This window comes from Pleurodeles waltl, chromosome 4_2, assembly GCF_031143425.1.
Source record: "Pleurodeles waltl isolate 20211129_DDA chromosome 4_2, aPleWal1.hap1.20221129, whole genome shotgun sequence".
NCBI classification, from domain to species: Eukaryota; Metazoa; Chordata; class Amphibia; order Caudata; family Salamandridae; genus Pleurodeles; species Pleurodeles waltl.
The window spans coordinates 1,010,042,582-1,010,063,996 of NC_090443.1; the positions used below are offsets into that span (position 1 = coordinate 1,010,042,582).

General features: G+C 47.0%; 1 protein-coding gene across 1 annotated transcript; it reads right to left on the minus strand.

The window, feature by feature from the left end:
* Positions 1 to 2,000: 2,000 nt before the first annotated feature.
* LOC138293993 (olfactory receptor 5V1-like) lies at positions 2,001 to 2,951 on the minus strand. Its single transcript, XM_069233250.1, has one exon. The coding sequence runs from the start codon at positions 2,949 to 2,951 to the stop codon at positions 2,001 to 2,003; it is 951 nt and encodes a 316-aa protein (XP_069089351.1).
* Positions 2,952 to 21,415: the final 18,464 nt, after the last annotated feature.

A 21,415-nucleotide genomic window follows, 5' to 3' on the forward strand; every position in this document is an offset into this window, starting at 1 on the left:
ATTTATAACTTCCAAACCACAGGGTACGACCTCATTGAGGCTAACATACCTTCCATGTGGACAGAAAGAGTGTTGGCAGTTTTCATAAAATTGAACCTGCCTACTTCAAGAAAACCCAACACCTCGAAGAACATAGAACAGTCAACATAGGATACAACACCATGGGATTATGAATGGCTGGAATGAGCAGACAGTAAGCTTGGCCACCTAAACTCCCTCAACTCGTCTCAGATTACTGTGTCATTTCGCTCTCTGGAAAACATAAGTGCACTTCAAATGGATTCACTCATTGATCAACTCACTAGAACAAGATTACCCATTTTCATTGTGGACCTCTTCCTGTAAGGTGTTTTCATTCTTGACTTTGATTCTATATGAATCCCACATACCTACATACCAGCTTACATTTACATTGAGTGATCAACAACTTCTGCACAACAAAGTCCAAGTGCGTACTCAAGCCTGAAGTAAGTCTCAGACAAGTTACATGACTGAATAGGTTTGCTGATGTCATGGGTCACTACTTGTTCAACATCAGTCTGGGAAAGCAGCATGACTCATAACAGAGGTACTTGTGTGGTTGCGAACCTATTCATCTAAAACATTCAATCAATCAAATATTTGTAGAGCACAACTTATCACCCCGGGGGTCTCAAGGCGCTGAAGGTGAGTACTTGATTAGCAGAAGCGAACCACACCACTTACAAGAGTGTCAAGAGTCTTAGGAACTAATTTAGAGTTTGACTGACAGGTATTCAATCACAGAAATGCCTTATTGCAAGTGGCATAGGATATAATGCACTTGCAATAAAGCAGACAGGCAATCCGTCACATTTGTGATGGAATAACCCTTCCGTCAAACTCTTAATCCAGTCCCATACATTATCTGGTGCAAATTTGTCATGGAACAGAGCCTTAGCCATTGGTACATGCTTCAGGAACAAGAACAGATATTTCTTGGACTTTCCCGTGCTAGAGGATGTGCTCAGGTCTCCATTTAGTAGTAACTTAAATAGGACTCTCATATTTACTCTTGCCCCGTCAAACTTCTTCCCAGTTGTTCTGCATGTATCTTTGCCTCCTTTTTAGGTCACGCTCGCAAGCACTTTGACCTGTTCTAAGTATTGTGAACCTTTAACCACGTCCACCTCTCGCCCATCACTTTCACTCATTGGTGGCCTTGCCTTTCAAAAATCCTTTGTTATCGTTGGTATATTCTTTACATTTGCCCCTCCTTGGGGAGGTTTTGTTACCGCCTTGCAGACTAACCCTGTTACATAGATAGTTGCATGATTGCCGATATGTTTGACTGTGAGCGAACTTCTTTTTCCTTTTGCTTCTCTCCTTCGTGCTCATGCTCATGGTGGCTGTGGTGCTTAAAATTGGCTCATTTATGTCAAATAATGTTTTACTTTTCATTTTCAATTTATGTAGCAAGAAAAATCCAGTTAGGAATTTACAACGCCACTGGAGCAAATGCGAGACCCATTGCATTGCAAATGCTTGCCTCTTTCTCCATTTTTCCCATATCTATCTCTTGTTTGCAGTAGATGCTTGAGGCAGAAAAATAAAAGCCAGCCCTCAAATATAAGGGGCGGTGCCCTGCACTGGAAACCACCAGCTTAAATTAAGCACTGCATTCCCCGGCTCTTTACTGGGGGTCTTTTCTCTTATTATTGTTCTTCTCCCTCCGGTGGGGCATTTCTTTTTAAAATACTTTGGCATCTGGGTACTATGGAACAAACAAATTGTGTACATATGTATTAGTGAATTCATTTTACATGAGCAATGGTGATTCTATCAAAGAAACAGTCCATTAATACCACTTTTTATTAGGAAAAAATAAATTAATTTTGCCCAGTTGTTGCTACTCATATGGACTGATGCATGAGACAAAGACTATTTATTGTGTATTTGCTAGAGTTCTTCTCTGATGACTCATACCATCAGATATCCATACATTCCTTGTAGACCATTTAAAAGCAGATTCTAAGCAAGAATTACAGGACAGACCTCTGCTGGACTATTGTAGTCCAGGTCCTTAGAGCGTTCTTCAATGCCCCTCTTATTTCCTGATTCCTTAATGTATATATCAGGGGGTTCACCAGGGGTGTTATGACGGTATAAATCACAGACAAAAGTCTTCCTTCAGTCATAGCATAGATAGATGCTGGGCGGAAATATGTTAAGAACATGGCTCCGAAGTAAAAGGTAACCACAGTAACATGGGAGGAACAAGTGGAAAAGGCCTTTGATCTACCGGTGCTGGTACCAATTTTCAGGACCGCAGAGCTGATGTAGACATATGAAAAGATGATGACCACAAAAGAGCCTAGTCCCATGATTATACCTGATACCAAAACAAGCAAAACATTTATGAAAGGATCAGTGCAAGAAACTGTGAAAACCTGAGGAACATCACAGAAAAAATGATGAATTGTTCTTGGTCTACAAAATGATAACCGACCTGTGGCGAGTGTGTGCATCAGAGAGTTGAGGAAACCACCTGCCCAGCACACAGCAGCTAGCTGAGCACACTGGGAGACATTCATGATAGCTGCATATCTCAAAGGGTGGCAGATGGCCACATAGCGGTCGTAGGCCATTGCACTCAACAGGAGGCATTCTGAAGATGCAAAGAAAATGAAAAATGAGAACTGGATAATGCAGCCATGAATAGAAATAGTCTTTCTTTCCAACAAGAGGTTCCCCAGCATCTTCGGCACAGTAACGGTTGGACTGCAAACATCAAGGACAGAGAGGTGGCAGAGGAAGAAATACATGGCGGTGTGTAGACGGGCATCCAAACCAATGAGGCCAAGGATGAGAAGGTTCCCGAAGATGATGACCATGTAGAGAAGTAGAAATATAAAATAGAGAACAAGCTGAAGTTCAGCCATACCTGATATTCCTAAGAGAATGAAGTTTATCTCAATAGTATTATTCGCCATCAATTGATAATGAACAGAATATGAAATCTGGATAGGAGCTTCCAAAAGGGTGGCATGGACTGGAGAAGAGTGGTATAGAGTGGTGTTCAGTAGAGTGGCGTAGAGTGGAGTTACAACAATGGCACTTCAACTTCAAATCATTACATTTGCAAACATGTTGGTTGCAGGTCTTAATTTTTTGGGGATTAGATGTAGCTATCCTTGCATGTTTATTTGATGGTCTTCCTAGAGTACTTAATTAAAAAGAGACAATAGTTAGACCATAAGTTTAAAAATCCAAATTGCTCTATGACATTTTTTTCACGTGCGTTGCAAATCAATTACAAATACAATTTTTGCTTGTAACAGATGCTGAGGGAGATTGAAATAATTTTTAAACAGCCACAAGTAATGGAAGACAGTATGGATCACAGTTTATAAGGATAAATAAGGAAGGGAAAATGAAAAGCGCAATGATAAATCCCTTCATCAGGTAGGAGTCGGTGATTTTTTCTTGCAGTAAGCCTGTCTTTTCATTAAATTAGGGTTTACCCCGCCGTACCTTTAGTCAAAGCGTTTGCTGTGTCTAAACAACAAACCTCTCTTGTTTAAAAGAAAGTCAGAATTCCTAAATGCACATGATATATTCAGGTTGCTATAAATGTAGACTTCATTATAAATCACTGTAACACAGCGTGTCCTTTCTTGGTTTGAGAAAGAGGGGGTTAGCCAAGTAAAAAAGTTTAGTTTTATCGGATGTACTTCTATTTATAGTTAATTTTGACCCTCAACTATTTATTTATTTTCAGAAGTAGTACTACAAATGATTACCTACAATCACCCTATCGAGCTCTGAGCATTTAACGTTGTCATAAAAACCTCAGACTCCTACCTTTTCAATCCTATCTCCACATTCCAGTGTAGGAAACATTTTAGGCAATCCTAAGAACAGAAGCACAAACATGTACAGCTTGTGTATTCTGGACATAGACTACTAATACAAATTTACTCAGTCCATGGACCACCAATGTGGGGCAGTGGAGAGATGTCTTTTGATAGACGGCTTAGGACCTCCAGATATATTGGCCCAGTCTCCTTCTGCAATTCCCCAGCCTGGAAGTTTAAAAGCATTGGCAAAGCCAATAGGTCTCTCATATACAAGAGCTATTGGCTTTGAAAGTATGTTTTTGCCATGTTGTCCATCAGTGTGGCTGCTGTTCAGCATGGCTAAAAGTCAGTGGTGTGGAGTGTCTTAGACTGGAGCAGAGTAGGGAGGAGTAGAGGGTTGTAGAGTTAAGGGGAGTAGAGTAGAGTTCATTGGTTCAGTTGCAAAGAGGGTCATGAAGTGGCGTGGGCTAGAATAGGGTGGAGGTCCTTGGACAGGATTGAGGTAGTGGGGAAGATTGAACTGAAGTAGAGTGGGGTGGATTGGAATGGGGTGGGGTCGATTGAAATGGGGTGAGGTGGATTGGAAAGGGGTGATTAGACTGGACTGGGGTGGGTGGATTAGACTGAAGTAATAGGAATATGGTGGGGTAAACTGGATTGGGGTCGTTTTGGGTAGGGTGGCTTAGATTGACTGGAGTGGGGTGGATTGGAATGGGTTGGGGTGGATAGGAGTCGAGTGAAGTGGATTGGATTGCAGTGGGGTTAATATGATTGGGGTGGGGTGGATTGCACTCAGGTGGGGTGTATTAAAATGGTGTGAATTGGACTGGAGTGAGGTGGATTGGACTGGCATTGGCTGGATTGGGATGGAACCGAGGGGTAGAATGAAGTGGGGTGGATTGAGGGACTGGATTGGGGTGGAATAGATTGAGGTAGATTGGATTGTGGTGGGGTGGACTGGAGTGTGTTGCGGTATGGTGGATTGGAGTGGAATGGATTTTTTTGCCGTGAGCTGGAGTGGCGTGGATTGGATTAGAGTGAACTGGAAGTGAGTAGAGTGGATTGGAGTGGACTAAACTGGACTAGACTGGACTAGAGTGGGGTAGATTGGATTGGAGTGGGGTGGATTGGGTGGAGTGGGGTGGATTGGATGGAATGGGATGGATTGGACTGGAGTGGATTTGATTGGTGTGAGTGGATTGGTTGGTGTGGGGGATTGGACTGGGATGGATTTGATTGGTGTGGGATGCATTAGATTAGTGTGAGTTGGAGTGGGTTGGATTAGGATGGTTTAGAGTGGAGTAGATTGGGGTGGATTGGATATGAATGGGGTGGATTAAGGTGGGCTGTATTGGACTGGAGAGGGTGGGATAAGTTGAATTGTATTGAAGTGAGATGAATTGGAGTGGAGGTGGAGTGGACTGAACTGGAATGGTGCAGATTGGGGTGGAGTGGGGTAGATTGGAGTGGAGTGGATTGGAGCAGAGTGGGGTGGGGTGGACTAGAGTAGAGTAGGGTGGATAGAAGTAGAGTGGGTAGGAGTGGATTAGAATGGGTGATGGAGTAGAGTGGGGTGGACTGGAGTAGAGTAGGGAAAGGTAAATTAGAGTGGAGTGGATTTTAGTGGGGTGAAGTGGATGGGTAGATGGATTTGAGTGGGGTGGATTGAAATGGGGTGGATGGACTGGATGAGGTGGACTGGAGTGAGGTGGATTGAGGTGGGTTGGATTGGACTGGGGTGTGGATGGGTCGTCCTCCGCAAGATCACAGACATACATGGAAACTTTGCAAGGCCATCCCCCACCACCACCACTGACATGGTCAACCCCATCGCACCCTGCTGCACCAATGTACTGAGCACCTGGACCCCCACCAAAACCATGAGCACCATCTACTCCGGCTCTCCCACAGACCCTTGCCCTTACCACGTCTTCAATAAGGCCAGCCAAATCATCGCTCCTCAGCTCCAGACCATCATCGACAGCTCCTTCGATACCGCCATTTTCCCGGAAAGCTGGAAACATGCCAAAGTCAACACCTTGCTCAAAAAGCCCAAAGCTGACCCCGAAGACCTCAAAACAACCAACCTATCTCCCTAGTCCCCTTCCCCTCGAAGGTCATAGAGAAGATAGTCAAAAACCAACTTTCCTGCTTCCTGGAGGACAACAGCCTACTCAACGTCTCCCAGTCTGGATTCCGCAAAAACCACAGAGCGAGACCGCCCTCATCGTCTGCACCGACGACATCAGGACCAGGCGAGACAAAGGTGAAATCATTGCCCTCATCCTTCTCGACCTTTACGCAGCCTTCGACACTGTATGTCACCAAACCCTTCGTACACGCCTCTTCGATGCTGAAATTCACCAAAGAGCCCTGGACTGGCTCACCTCCTTCCTCTCCGAAAGAACACAGAGTTCGCCTCCCCCCGTTCCGGTCAAAGGCCACCAAGACCATATGCGGATTCCCCCTGGGATCCTCACTCAGCCTGACCCTCTTAAATATCTACATGGCTCCGCTCACCAGCATCGTCCGACCCCACGGCCTCAACATCATTTCCTACGCTGACGACACCCAGCTCATCCTCTCCCTCATGAGGAACCCCACAACCGCCAAGAACAACCTCCACACCGGACTTCTCGCCATTGCCAACTGGATGACAGCAAGCCACCTCAAGCTGAACTCAGAAAAAAACAAGATCATCAATTTGGGACCCAACAAGTCAGCATGGGACGACTCCTGGTGGCCAGCCACCCTGGGGCTGCCCCCAACACCCACCACCCACGCACGCAATCTCGGCTTCATACCAGACTTTTTACTTTCCATGACCCAGCAAGTCAACGCCATCTCGTCCGCATGCTTCAACACCGTTCGTATGCTCCGCAAGACCTTCAGGTGGATTCCCATGGAAACCAGAAGAATGGTCACCCACTCCCTCGTTAGCAGCAGACTGGACTACGGCAACGCCCTCTACGCAGGATCATCGGCCAAGCTCCAGAAAAAACTTCAGCGCATCCAGAACGCCTCAGCACGTCTCATCCTCAACCTCCATCACCACAAACACATCTCCGCCCACCTCAGAGCCCTACACTGGCTACCCGTTAACAAAAGGATCGTCTTCAAATTCCTAATCCATATTCACAAAGCCCTCCATGACACTGGACCGGCCTACCTCAACGATCGACTTAACTTCCACATCCCAACACGCCAGTTCAGCTCCGCCTACCTCGCCCTCTCAACAGTCCCTCGCATTCACCGTACCACAACCGGCGGCAGATACTTCTCCCACCTCACCGCCAAAACCTGGAACTTCCTCCCCTCCAACCTACGTAAGACCCAGGACCTTCTGACCTTCAGGAAGCGCCTTAAGACCTGGCTCTTCGAGCAGTAGCACCCCCTCCGACCCTGGGCCTTGAGACCCTACCGGGTGAGTAGCTCACTCAACAAATGTATTGATTGATTGATGGGTGGTTTGGAGTGGGGTGAAATGCATTGATATGGGTGGATTGGATTGGGATGGGGTGAGCTGGAATGAGTGAGGCGAATTGGATGGAGTGGGGTGCACTGGAGTGGGATGGACAGGAATGTAGTGAGGTGGATTGGATGGAGTAGGGTGGATTGGATTGGGTGGATTGGATTGTTGTGGGGTGAGTGGGCTGGAGTGGGATGAATTGGATTGGTGTGGGGTGGATTAGATTGATGTGAGTGTGGTGGATTGGATTGGTATGGAGTTGGTGGATTGGAGTGGGCTGGATTAAGGTGGTTTTGAGTGCATTGGTTTTGAGTGGAGTGGATTAAGGTGAACTGAATTGGACTGGGCATGATCAAGGTGAATTGGATTAGATTGGATCGGATTGGTTTGGATTGGAGTGGGATGGACTGGAGTGAGGTGGGTAGATTAGAATGGGGTGGATTGAGTTAAAATGAATAGGGGTGGAATGGAATGGACTGGGGTGGGTTGAATTTGAATGGGTTGGATTGGAGTATGGTGGATTGTATTGGAATGTGGTGTATTGGAGTGGGATGGATTGTATTGGAGTGGAGTGAGTTGGACTGTAGTGGGGTGGGTTGTACTGGAGTTGGTTGGACTGTGGTGGATTGGAGTGTGGTAGATTGGATTGGATTGAAGTCGGGTGGATTGGATTTGTTTGAATTGAAATGGATTGGTATGTGGTGGATTGGAGTAAGGTGAATTGGGATGGAGTAGGTTGAATTGGAATGGAGTGGGGTGGATTGGAATGGGGTGAGATGGACTGGATTGGAGCATGCAAACTGGAGTGGGGCAGAGTGGAGTGGGTCAGATTGTTTTCGATTGATGTGGGGTAGATTGGAGTGGGCCAGGTTGTTTTGGATTGGAGTGAGGCAGAATGTTTTGAATTGGAGTGAGGCAGAATGTTTTGAATTGGCGTGGGGCAGATTGTTTTGGATTGAAGTGGGAAAGATAATTTTGGATTGGGGCGCAGCAGATAGTTTTGGAGTGGAGTGGGCTGATTGTTTTGGATTGGACTGTGGCAGATTGTTTTGGATTGGAGTGGGGCAGATTGTTTTGGTTTGCAGTAGGGTAGATTGGAATGCAGCAGGTTGTTTTGGATTGGAGTGGGGCAGACAGTTTTGGATTGGAGTGGGCATTTTGTTTTGGTTAGCAGTGGGCACGATTGTTTTTTTGATTGCAGTGGGGCAGATTGGTTTGGGTTAGATTGTTTTGGATTGGAGTGGTGCAGACTGGAGTGGGGTAGACTCTCATGGATTGGAGTGATGGAGATTATTTTGGATTGGAATGAGGAAGACTGGATTGGAGTGGGGCAGATTGTTTTGAAATAGAGTGGAGCAGATAGTTTTGGATTGGAGTGAGACAGATTGGAGTGGGGGTGATTGCTTTGAATTGTAGTGGGGAAGATGTTTTGGATTATAATTTGGCAGACTGGAGTGGGGTGGACTGTTTTGGATTAGAGTGGGGCAGAATGTTTTGGACTGAAGTGGAGCAGATTGTTTTGGATTGAAGTGGGGCAGGCTGTTTTGTATTGTAGTAGGGCAGACTGTTTTGGATTGGAGTGTTTTTTGGATGGCTGTACTAAAGTGGGAGAGATTTTTCTGGATTGGAGCGGGCAGATTGTTTTCGATTGGGGCAGATTGGAATGGGATGTGTTGGGAGGATTGGAGTGTGGTGAATCGGAGTGTATGCGGGTGAGTGTTCTGAATTGGAGTTGGGCGGATTGGATTGGAGTGGAGTGTACTGCACTTTATGTGTATATTACACATAAGAAAAAAGCAATGTTGCTTTGCAATATTTAGAATGAGACAATAGTCATCTTTTGAGAACTACACCCACTAGCACAAACAAAGCAAAACATGAGTACAAAGTAAGAAAAATTAACTGTAAAAATTAAAACTTTGAAATTTTGTTTGTCCTGGTGAGCACATTTTTACCAGTCACGCACCTTCTCTTTGCAGGGCAGGAGAAGCTAAAAAGAACAAAATAGTACCTCACTCATATCAGGAGCAGCGGACAGGCACTGATGAAGTTGCATCCGTGGTTGGTCTATGGACAGGAAGGGAAATTATGAAATGCCAGCCATGACCAACTGCAAGACTGTAAAGAAGAGTGGCATGCAATCCAACAAGGGATAAGCGACAGGCAGGCTCCAAGCCCTTTTCTAACTATGACAGCGTCTCGCAAGCATACGCATGTGTTAGTGCACGCTACCCCAGGCTCAAACCTAAAAATGGGAACTGGTCAGTTTCAAATGCTTTTAGCCTATTATCTAGGGATGGCAATCAGTGACCTTGGTGAACATTCTCCTGGAAATGGCAGATCCTAAAGTTTCAATCCCAGTCATGTTGGATCTGAATAACCTTAGTTCAGTACCTGCCTAATTTCAGGTAGAGCTGGTGTTATAGGGTTCCAAGAGTGTAGCTTTTCAGGAGGAAGATACCTATATAGTTTGATTTGTGAAATGTCACTTTCCCTTCAACTTTGTCTATGGATGTTTGCTTTTACCCCCATTTTTTTTCAGTAAGTTCTCTGCCAAGTTCTTTCTCCCACATTCACTGACTTGGGAATTTTCTAAAGATATGGTGTGGTGTGACTATCACCGTTTCCATCCTTCACCCAACATTCTAAGCATGTGAGTTCTTATTTTGCTCTTATTAAAGTTTGTGAGACCCAATGTCTTACCTGCAGTTAGAGGCATCACTCAGTATCCAAATGAAATAACCCTTCTTCCAAAAAATGGTGAGCTTATCAGTAGACATTTCTCTTCTCTCCATGCTATAACTGCCATGCTTCTGCCTAAGCTTGGGGTGAAGGCAGACCTCATTAATCGGGCTGAATGGGGATAGGAAGGTGGCAAACTCATTGCCAAAGCTTCATTTGTCCCAGATATCTAGGCCAATATTTATACTCTGTTTGCGCCGGATTTGCGTCACTTTGTTTTTACACAAATCCGGCACAAACCTAACTCCATATATATACTTTGGCGCTAGACCTGTCTATCGTCAAAGTTATGGAGTTAGTGTCATTTTTTGCTTGCGGAAACCTACCTTGCGTCAATGAGATGCAAGGAAGACGTTCCCAGGTGAAAAATTACTCTATGGCCTTAGCGCCATATTTATCCTCCCATGCAAAAATGATGCACGGGAGGAGGAGGGCCTTAACTAATGTCGCTAAGCCTGTTTAGAGCCATTATTTAAGGCCTGGGTCACGGCAGGCATTAGGTGACCTGTAGGCTCACGTCCATGGTCAGAGACCATGGAAGCAGTCCACAGGTGCCCTTCCTTGCCACCAGGGACACCCCTGCCACCCCCACCTACCCCTGGAGGACACCCAAGGATGGGCCTTAGTTTCTCTCTAATTGCAGTTGAAGTATATTTATGTCCTAACTTCTGTGTTTGTTGTCAAGATTTGTAATGGCCGTAAGGATGGACCTGCAATCAAGTAACCTCATTACTTCGGACCTTCTCTATTCTATAGGGAACCTTAGTTGAGCTATTTTAAAGCAAAGCATTACATTGGGCAGTGCTCAGTCCACCCTTTTCTACCAAGAGGTGAAAGTACCTAGTAGCAATTAAAGTAGAATTGAAAGTACCTGTTCACACCTATATCATGTGGAAGATTGAAAACTGAAAATGCTTAAATAAACTGAGGGTATATGAGTGGTATTTACTGAAATATGGGAATACGTTTGTGGAAAACTGAAGACAGCAGCTTCCTTACGTAACCAGGAGAGCCGACTTAAATTCCTTGACTGCATAAGTCTCTTCAGTTACTCAATATTCAGAAGGTAGTTTAGGGTGACCATTTGGACTGTAGAGGACAGTATTGAAATTGACGCATTACACTAATATATGCCAGGGAGGCATTTCCATGGGCGTTGTGTGGGTGTCCCCATGCAAAATCCATGGATTTTGATGCATTCCCAGATTAAGAAGAACTTGTAAACCTGGAAATGCACCAAAAAGACATGCCTCCCCAGGAGCGGCGTAACAAGGAGAGATAGCTTTCTCCTCATTTTTTCTTCTTTCTATGTGTGCTGCAGAAAGCTTCTCATAATTGTTTTTGTGCAGGAAGTTGTCCCCGCACAAAAACAATCCTGCATGCAATGGGTGCCTACGTTGGTGCTAGACAGTCAAAAGGATGTCAGCATAGGGGGAAAGGACAGGAATGCGCTGTATTATATATATACAGCGCATTCCTGTCCTTTCCCTGTGACACCACAAAGCACATAAATGTGGGCCTTGCTACTAACAGCAGTGAAGCTCTCCAGGTCCATTGTCAGCCTATGAAGGTCTCTGATCAATTCTTCCAGTGAGATTGGTCTTTTTAGAGCATCAGCATGGTTCAAAGAGATTTTTGGGTCACAGTGAGTTTCCAAATAATCCTTTACTAATCCTATTATTCCTCCTTTAGGAATGTCTTTGATTTCCCTTACACATTCCTTATGTGCCTTGGCCCCCAGCTCTGTGGTAAGCAGTCTACCTGTCCTGTTACCCCTTGCATAATATTTCTGGTTGGTTCTAAGTAGACTATGGCCCTCATTATGACAATGGCGGTACATCCCGCTTACCACCATGGTGGCAGCCACCAACATACCGTCGCAGAGACGAATCTGTGTTCACCATATTATGACACACACACACTAAACCAACAGATTACTGCCACAAACACATATCCTCCAGACCAAAGGTCAGTGTTAAACTGTCGGTACGAACACCCATACCTTTACGCCAACAAACCAATGCCCTCCACATTATGACCCATGAATCACCACAGCGGACATTCAACGGCAGTAAACCATTGGCGGTACACACCAGCGCTGTCAGAATGGTCAACCAAATATAAGACAATGCAAAATTGGCCAAAACTAAAAACACACACCTTGCACCGATACACAAAACAGCAGTATAAAACACACACACATTACCCACGACCCTTTACGAACACGAAAAATAGCCAAGAGATAGCCACGCAAATCGTAGACACAACTATACACATACCACAAACACCCATTGATCCGTCACGCACCCCACACCCCACCACTTTACTCAATACCCACTGCACAACACACAACACCCATGTTCCCACAAAGGCATCCGCTTTTCACTGATGAGGAGTTGCGGGTCATGGTGGAGGAAATAGTCAGGGTGGAGCCACAGCTGTTTAGAGCACAGGTACAGCAAATCACCACTGCAAGGAAGCTGGAGCTATGGCGGAGAATCGTTGACCGGGTGAACGCTGTAGGACAGCATCCAAGAACAAGGGACAAAATCAGGAAGAGGTGGAACAACCTACAGGGGAAGATACGTTCCATAGCAGCAAGGGACCAGCGGTGGACCCCCGCCTCCTCCCCCACAGCTGACAGCATTGGAGGAGCAATTCCTAGCAATACAGCATCCTGAGGGACTCATTGGAGTTGCCGGGGGCTGGACACTGGTGAGTCAAAATTTACTATCTATCCCCCCACGCACCTGCATGCCACCACCACCCCTCACCTTGACACCCATCACTCTACTCCATTTCCCCCCACAGTGCACCACCACAATATACTAACCTGAATACCAAGCCCTGCATGCCATACCCACTGCATGAACATCCCTCCCAACCCCCGTTTGGGTAGCCAGAGTCACCTGCAAGAGGTGAGGGACAAACATTAGTCTTGCACAGTGGTATGGGGGATGACTCCTGAAGCCATACACTGACATGCATTGGGGGGACTCAGGCTCACATATTAGCCACACCTTGTGCCTCTGTAGTTGTGCCATCACGTGTGGGATGCTGCTATTCCTCAAGACCAAAATCTCATGCACAGACCCAGGATACTTGGCAGTGATGTAGGAGTTGTACTGGTCAGCCAGGCACACCATTTGCACATTGAGTAAGTGGAAACTCTTTTGATTCCTGGACACCTGTTCATTATGCCGGGGGGGACAAATGTTATTAGTGTTCCATCAATGGCCCCAATAATAGGAATATGTTCCATTGCATAGAAACCAGCCTTCACATTGGCCAAGTCATACACTTGGGGGAAGGCGATGTAGCTGCACATGTGTTTAAGCAGGGCAGCCAAAACCCTTGCTAGCACTACTGAGAACATTGGCTGTGACATTCCTGCAGCCAAGCCCACTGTCACTTGGAAAGAGCCAGTTGTCAGGAAATGGAGCACTGATAGGCCCTACACAAGAGGGGGTATCCCGGTAGGTTGAGAGATATCAGATATCAGATCAGGCTCCAATTGTGCACACAGCTCCGTGAATGTGGCCCTGTCTAGTCTATAGGTGAGTAAAATGTGCCGGTCCTCCAATGTAGCCAAGTCCACAAGGGGTCTGTATACGGCGGCTTGCCTTCTCCTCATATTCCTCTGCATTAGTAGGTACCAAAGGGACACAAGAGTGAGAGGGGAGTGACAAACTGAACAATGGAACCACCACTTCAGTGTACATTGAGCTTGTATGTAATTGAACTATATAAATGGCAATTCATGTACAATTCAAAGCAATGATGCAGTTTTCAATTTCAGAATGTTGACCTGCACCAAAAAATGGGAACTGCCTGTCCTGTATGTAGGAACAGGTGGAAGTGATGTAACTCCGCTGGCGTTGGGCGCCATTGCGGAAGGCGGTCTTGCACCACTGTGCTATTCCTCATTGGCTTACATGGGGTTTATGGAGTACAGTGTCCAATGAGGATCACCAGTGGAGGTGGCGCTGCACACCGCTGCAGACATGACCGCCATTTTCTGACTATAACCTCACTTGATTCCTGACTTTCCACAAGAGAATACATCCACTGCTATGACCTGAGTCTGGAACCTGCCATGGCCTGAGTGACAGGAGAAAGGGCCCTTGCCTTCACTTCCGAGGAGTTGGAGCGCCTAGTGGACAGGGTCCTACCCGTGTATGGACAGCTGTATGGGCCTCCAGACCAACAGGTGAGTACACCATGGGGACGATGCATGCGACAAGGTTGCATGGAGATGTGTGTGTGCTGGCAGTATGTCATTTGGGTGGAGGGTATGGCTGGTGGTAGTGTACATGCAGGGCTCTGGGTGATGTGTGTGCCATTTGAATCCATATGTGTGACTGGCTTGATTGTATGGTTAATGGTGTCCTCCTGTCTATGTTTCCTCTGTAGGTCAGCGCCCATCAGAAGAAGGGATTGTGGCGTGCCATCGCCAAGGATGTGTGGACCCTGGGGGTCCATAGCAGGAGGAGCACCCCCTGCAAGAAAACGGTGGGAGGACCTGAGACGATGGGCCCAGAAGACCACAGAAGCCCAGCTGGGGTTGGACTCTCAACCAGGGAGGGGTGCCCGTTGTAATCTGACCCACCTGATGACCACCATACTTGCAGTGGCCTACCTAGAGCTGGATGGGCTTTTGAGGGCAGCACAGCAGCCACAATCGGGTGAGTACAGTGGGAGTAACACCCATCTTTGTTGCCTGGCAAAGGATGCTGGTGGTGAGTTTCAGTAAGTGGGTACCCCTTCATGCCAGCTCGTACGTTGCTGTGTGGTCCAGCTCAGGGTAAATGGGTGGATGGCGAAATCTTGTTAGCTAGGTGGGTGGCATTCCATGTCAGATTGGCTTAGTAGGTCCCAGGAGGGGTGCAGACGGTGGTGGTTGGTTCTCATCTTACTGTGGTACCTAGCCAATAGAATGCCAGTGTGGTGCATGGTGCTCAATCTTGATCCCTGTGTGTGAAGGTAATGTGCATGACATCTGTGGTGTTGGTGCTATAATTTACCTAGTGCTCCCTTTTTTCTCCCCCCCCCCCTATTTTCTTCTGTCATCCTGTCCATGTGCGCATTTGCATTATCTGGCAGAGAAGCGGGGACAATGGTGAGTGAGGGAGCTGTAGCCCACGGGACCCAGGAGGCAGAGTCCACCGATGCCGAGGGGACCAGTGGGACGGAGGGCGAGGGGAGCACCACTGCGGGGACAGGAGGTGACAACACTGACTCTGATTCCTCCTCCGATGGGAGCTCCCTGATGGTGGCGGACACCTCTAGAACCACCCCAGCAACAGGTACAGCCGCCATTGCCCATACCAGCACCGCCCTCCCAGTAGCCCCCACTGAGTTGGCCGTGCCTGCTCACCCAGGAGGGTGGGCATCTCCTTCACCCCAGGCACCTCAGGCCCTGCCCCAGTGAGCCCTGCTGCCCTCAGTGAGGAGGCTATTGACCACCTGAGATCCATTTCTGTAGGGCAGTCAACCATAGTGAATGCCATCAAGGGGCTGGCATCGCAGATGCAGCAAAGCAATGCCTACGTTAACGGCATCCACGGTGGGTTGTAGGCACTAGGGCATCCACGGTGGGTTGGAGTCACTACTGAAAACGTTCCAAGCTCTGGCCTCCTCTCTGATGATAGCCAGTGTCCCTAGTCCTACCGTTCCCCCTCCAACTACCCCTTACCAGTCTCCTCAACCCCAACCGATACCATGCACACATACAGACAAGCATGCAAACAAAACATCACACAAGAGTGGCACAGACAAACACAGGCACCAAACATCAAGCCACAAGGACTCACACAAACACTAGACAGTTGCACACACAACAGCATCCACTGCCTCCACTGTCTCCCCATCCTCCTCCTCCCTCATAGTCATATCTGCACTCCCACCTGTATGCACTGCATCAACAGCCACCACCACCATCACCACATCATGCAGCATGCCCACCTCACTTGCAGACACCTCCACAGCATGCATTCACACGCCCTGTTTGCCCTCTCCCACCCTGTCTGCACCCCCTCCTAAGAGACACAAACGCTCGCAGTCAGACACCCAACAGCCATCCACCTCACACACGCACACTGTCCATTCACCTGCACCCAAGTCCAACAGATGAACACCTCCTACAACCACACCCTCTACCTCCACTCCCATCCCTCCTCCCACATCCCACCCCAATGTCCCTAAGAAGCTTTTCCTTGCCAATCAAGACCCCTTCCCTCCCCCTCCACCCCCATCCTGCCATAAGCGCAGGGTCCCAATGACCCAGCCAGCACCTCAGCAAAACAGTCTGCCACTGCTCCCACCAAAAAGTCAGCTCCTGGCACAAAGGGGCCCCTGAGTGTGACGGCAACCATTCCTAGTAAGCCCACACCTCTGCCTCAGAAAAGGAGAGCTAGGGCGGCACCACCTAGGCCTGGAGGCAAGGACAAAAGTCACATGACAAAGGCCAAGGGGGCCCGTCACAAGAGGGAACACAAGGATCCCCCTCCACCACCAAAGAAAGCCAAGGATATCCCTCCACACCAAAGAAAGCCAAGGGGCCCCCTCCACCTGCATAGGGCAAGGAGCCCCCTCCACCAGCAGAGGGCAAGGATCCCTCTCCACCAGCAGAGGGCAAGGAGCCCCCTCCACCAGCAGAGGGCAAGGAGCCCCCACAACCAGCAGAGAAACCCAAGGAGCCCCCACAACCAGCAGTGGAACCCAAAGAGCCCCCACAACCAGCAGTGGAACCCAAAGAGCCCCCTCCACCAGCAGAGGGCAAGGAGCTCTCACAACCAGCAGAGGACCCCAAGGAGCACCCACAACCAGCAGTGGAACCGAAAGAGCCCCCACAACCAGCAGTGGAACCCAAAGAGCCCCCTCCACCAGCAGAGGGCAAGGAACCCCCACAACCGACCGCGGAGTCCTCTGTGTCCCTGATGGTGAGTCTTTCATTTTCTGTACTGTGTTTCTGCCAGGTTTTTGATGGTGTTGGTACTGCCCAGGAAATCCTGGTGGTTTGCTAGGTCTTAATATGGTTCGCAGTACCTTGACTTCCGCCTGGCTGTAGGTGGCTACCGCCTTGGTCATAGTGTTAACACCCTGGCGGTTGGTGTGGTACATTGGCTGTCTATGGGAGGTATCACCACCATGGTCATAGTTTACCGCCAGGCTGTTGGTGTATTACCAACACTTTAACAGTCACCTCCAATGTCATAATGACCACCTATGTTTTTCTTTTTCCAGATTTAGAGCTGGTACTTGAAATCTGAGAAATATAATACTAAGCCAGTTTTTATTTTAGACAGGGTGAGTTTGTGTTCCTCTTCAAGGATCATCTCCCTCTCAGCCCTTGTTGCATTTAGGTGTGCTGCAGCTGAGGTGAATTCCCAACTCAATACTGTTGCAAGGCTATTCCATAGCAAGTGAGTTGCTAGTTCCTCCATATCACTCTACTGCAGGAAATTACTTAAGCAATCCTCAACTCTGCTCTGAGTACAATGGTGTTTAACAGGTGGTTAATAAGCTTCCAAGTGCCACACCCCTGGGGTCTCCCTTTATGTAGCAGTTCAAGGAAAATAGCATCAATGTCTGAGAGAGCTATAGTCAGACGGCCTTTTCCTCCTTCTAATTAGCTTGATTTCACCAAGATTTATAAGCTTCTTTTAGGAAAGTGAAATTAGTTTCTCTTTCCTGCTGTACCCTTAATATTTGACCAGATAACGGAATTAAGCCAATTTTTGAATGATAGGGAAGTCTCACAGTTGCCCTGAAATCTTTGATGTGTTCAGTTTTTGGTCCCATCCATGACAGTGAGTTCCCTCTCAAATATTACATCCCCTCCCATTAAGCACAAATCTCAGGCACTGTAGACTTAAAGAAGCATTCCTGGCCCTGCTTATGGGCATGCAGCAGTGTTACTGTAAAGGTGGAAGGACCTATTGAGATAACTATGCTCAGATGTCTGACAGCCGGGTCAGCTATTACTCTGAGAACTGTGCCCTGAGTGGCATATTTGAGACCCCCTTGAGAAGCCATTGTGCCACTTTTTGTGATGAACATGCCCCAGTCATATCTATGAAGCCATCAAAGCCACTTTGCATGGTGCTGAATGGCCTCATAGATATGAAGTAAAGCAAGGCAGAGCAAATCGCTGCATTGCCTTACCCTGCGTTAGGGAGTCGTTCCATGGGCATTGCAACACCCATGAATTTGGACTCATCTCCAGCTTTACAAGAGCTTGAAAACCTGGGGATGCACCAAAACCCTTATGCCTCTCCATGGGAGGTCAATGAGGGGAAATATCTTTATTTCTCCTCGTTTTTGTGCAGGAAGGTGTCCATTCCTGCACAAAAAACAATCCTGCATGCAACACAGACACCTTTGCACCATGGTGCAAGAGTGCCTGTTTTGGCAATAGGCAGCCCATTGTGGGCCAGCGCAGGGGGGGAAAGACAGGAATGCATTGTATGTTATAGATATGGTGCATCCCTGCTCTTTTCCTTTTGATGCAGGGCAGCGCAGCAAGGTGAATTAAATATGCCATACATATAGGGCTGAATGCTTTCAACATACAATTTCACAATACCTGCTTATTTTAGTGCAGAGGGACCTATATCCGTTTAATTTTTGGCTAATCTTTTTCAGTAGGTAAGTTCCCTGCTCCAAGCAGATAACTCCCCTGAATCCTAAAGGTGGTCAATCACTGCTTGTCAGATAACACTACCACTGCCATTCAGCTGCCTTTGAACTAGTTACTAGCCGTGTGACAATGGAAGCTGAATAATGGCTGCTGTCCATTTTCAATGAGCAGGTGAGTTGGGCGCTTTTCCTCTTATCTGGCACTCACAGATAATCCTCAGCTGATTTATTGAACTTCCCATAAGACATGCTATTTGCCTATCTCTTTCCCCCTTCATGGTTTGTTTGTGTTTCCTTACACTGAACACAATGTCACATGTGGCACAACTGCACTCTTTTGGACTCAATGGAGTTTGCAGAGTCAATTGAGCTCTTGGGCTTCATTTGGTGTGTGTTTTTGTAAGTGTAACTATTGAATCCTCTCTTTCCCATCAGCAGCATATAGACTGTAAACACTGAACCTGTCAAGTAATCCCCATACCTAAACAGTAATCAGAACAAATGGCCCAATCGATGTGTACTTCCACAGTGAATTCTGGTTACCTCCTGAACTCCTATGTTTCCTCTGAGGTGAGGCTGACAAGTCATGGAATACCTAGAGTTGGTGCTTCTAAAAGGTAATATTGTCCTTGTCTCTTGACTAGTTCATCATCTCTTCCTTCTCATTGAAGAAGTGGACCCTTGTTAGGATATTTGGTGGGGCTTCTCCCTAGGGATCCGGGCATTTTAGTCTGTGATCTTGGTCAAGTCTAGATGGGGGCAGAAGGTCTTCAGGATAGTCCCTGACATGATGCTAGAATTTTCTGACAATGGAGTGACTGTCTTGCCCATGTGTAACATAAGGTCTCCGACCATTTGATATTGCTCCTAGATCTAATCTGTAGGCCTTCCTCCTTGGTCAAGAGCTACTTATACTTTGAGGGTTAGGGGTCGAATGCGCATAGCATGTTGATTCTCCGCACATTTGTGCAATATATATTCCTTATGGTGAGGGGATCCTACAGAGCTTTTCAGGAGTACTTCTTTGCTTTTTTTCATCTGCTGCAGTGGCTTGTAAATGTACATCAGTGAGTAGTCATAGTTTTTTACAGGCAAATCTTGTGATAGTGTCTCGTTGCCTAGTCTCTGATTCTTGTCCATTGGCTTGACGATGGGAGATGTGAAAAGGCAATGAATGTTGTTGATGTTGTCCTTACTGAGCCTAAAAAGAAGTCTGGACAAAATGTGAATTATGCCGATGTAATTTGGGAATTTTGTATTATCTTGTCATGTGAAATTCCAGAAGTTATAACATTATGCCACCTTGCCAGTTGTAGTAAAAATGTTCAGCTAATATGCAATACAAACATTACTATGAATGCACAGGAATGCCAGAATACAGAGGCTGTTGTTTGTGGTGTTTTATGTACTTTATTTTAGAACACACTGTGTTCTTGCATCAAATATTAACAAAGCATTTCACACTATAATATATGGAGTGAAATGGAAGATTTGTATTTTATTTAGTTTCACCTAATTTGTTGCATTTTGCGTAATTACACAAAAGAAAATATGTAAATACGTAAATATTCCAATCATGTCACCTAATCAAACCCTGTTTAGGGGCATGAGCGCAATCACTTTAGCACTGATAAGCAGGCAACAGGTTTGGGTGAATACCTTCCTAAGGCTGACTGGTGTAAGACAAACCATAGTGAAAATTTTAGACAAGCTGCTAGATAATTCAAAGTTGTCCACAAAATCAACGAAATAATACAGATGCATCTTTAAGGGGTTCTCAGTTCTTGCTAACAGAATCTCACCATCAGCCTATAGAAACACTTTGGTGGTCATTACAACCCTGGCAGATGGTGTTAAAGGTGCGGTAATACCGCAAACAGGCCGGCGGACAAAAAAAGGGAATCATGACCCTGGCGGAAACCGCCAACAAAGACAACCACTTTAACACACCGCCCGCCACGGCGGTATAAACAAACAGCGCGGCGGTCACCGCCAACAGACAGGCGGAAGACAATGTACCGTCCACAGTATCACAACACGCCAATCCGCCACCTTTTCCGGGGCGGATTCACCGCGGATAAAAACACGGCGGAAACAGCTTTTGCTATGGGAAAACGCTCACCTGAAAACATCCCACGAGGAACGAGGACTCCATGGAGCCGGAACTCCAAATACTCCCTGCCCTTGTGTTTCTGCTCCTCTACGACCAACAGCTACGTAGGCGCCGAAGACAACAGTGAGTACTGCACCTACGACACGGGGAGGGGGAAGGCAAAAGTTAGGGGGACACCCACCAAACACTCCCACCCTCGCATATTACAACGTACACACCAATGCATCCACAAAAATCACAGTAACAACCCACAATCCCCCCGGAAGAATGAAAAGACAATGCGAAATTCGGTCAAATATTGTAATGTGCCAATATATATGTCATAAAAAAATATACAGATATATATTTGAAAATCAGCCATAATTATATACAATACTCCCCTCGCCCTCCCTCCCACTGGTGCATTCAGAGTCCGTGGTGTGGCCCTCCATGGCCATGTGGGATACAGCTCCCTCGTGCTCCGATGCCACTGTACCTCCCTCCGCCTGTTGATGCTGATGTACAAAAGGACAGGGAGAGTAGAAAAAGGGGGGGAGACAGAAGAAAGAGAGTTTTAGTGCATGGATTACCTCTGCCGTTGGCAGGCAAGACAGACACAGCAGCCCCCTGCATTACGCCGTGCTCCTGCCCTCT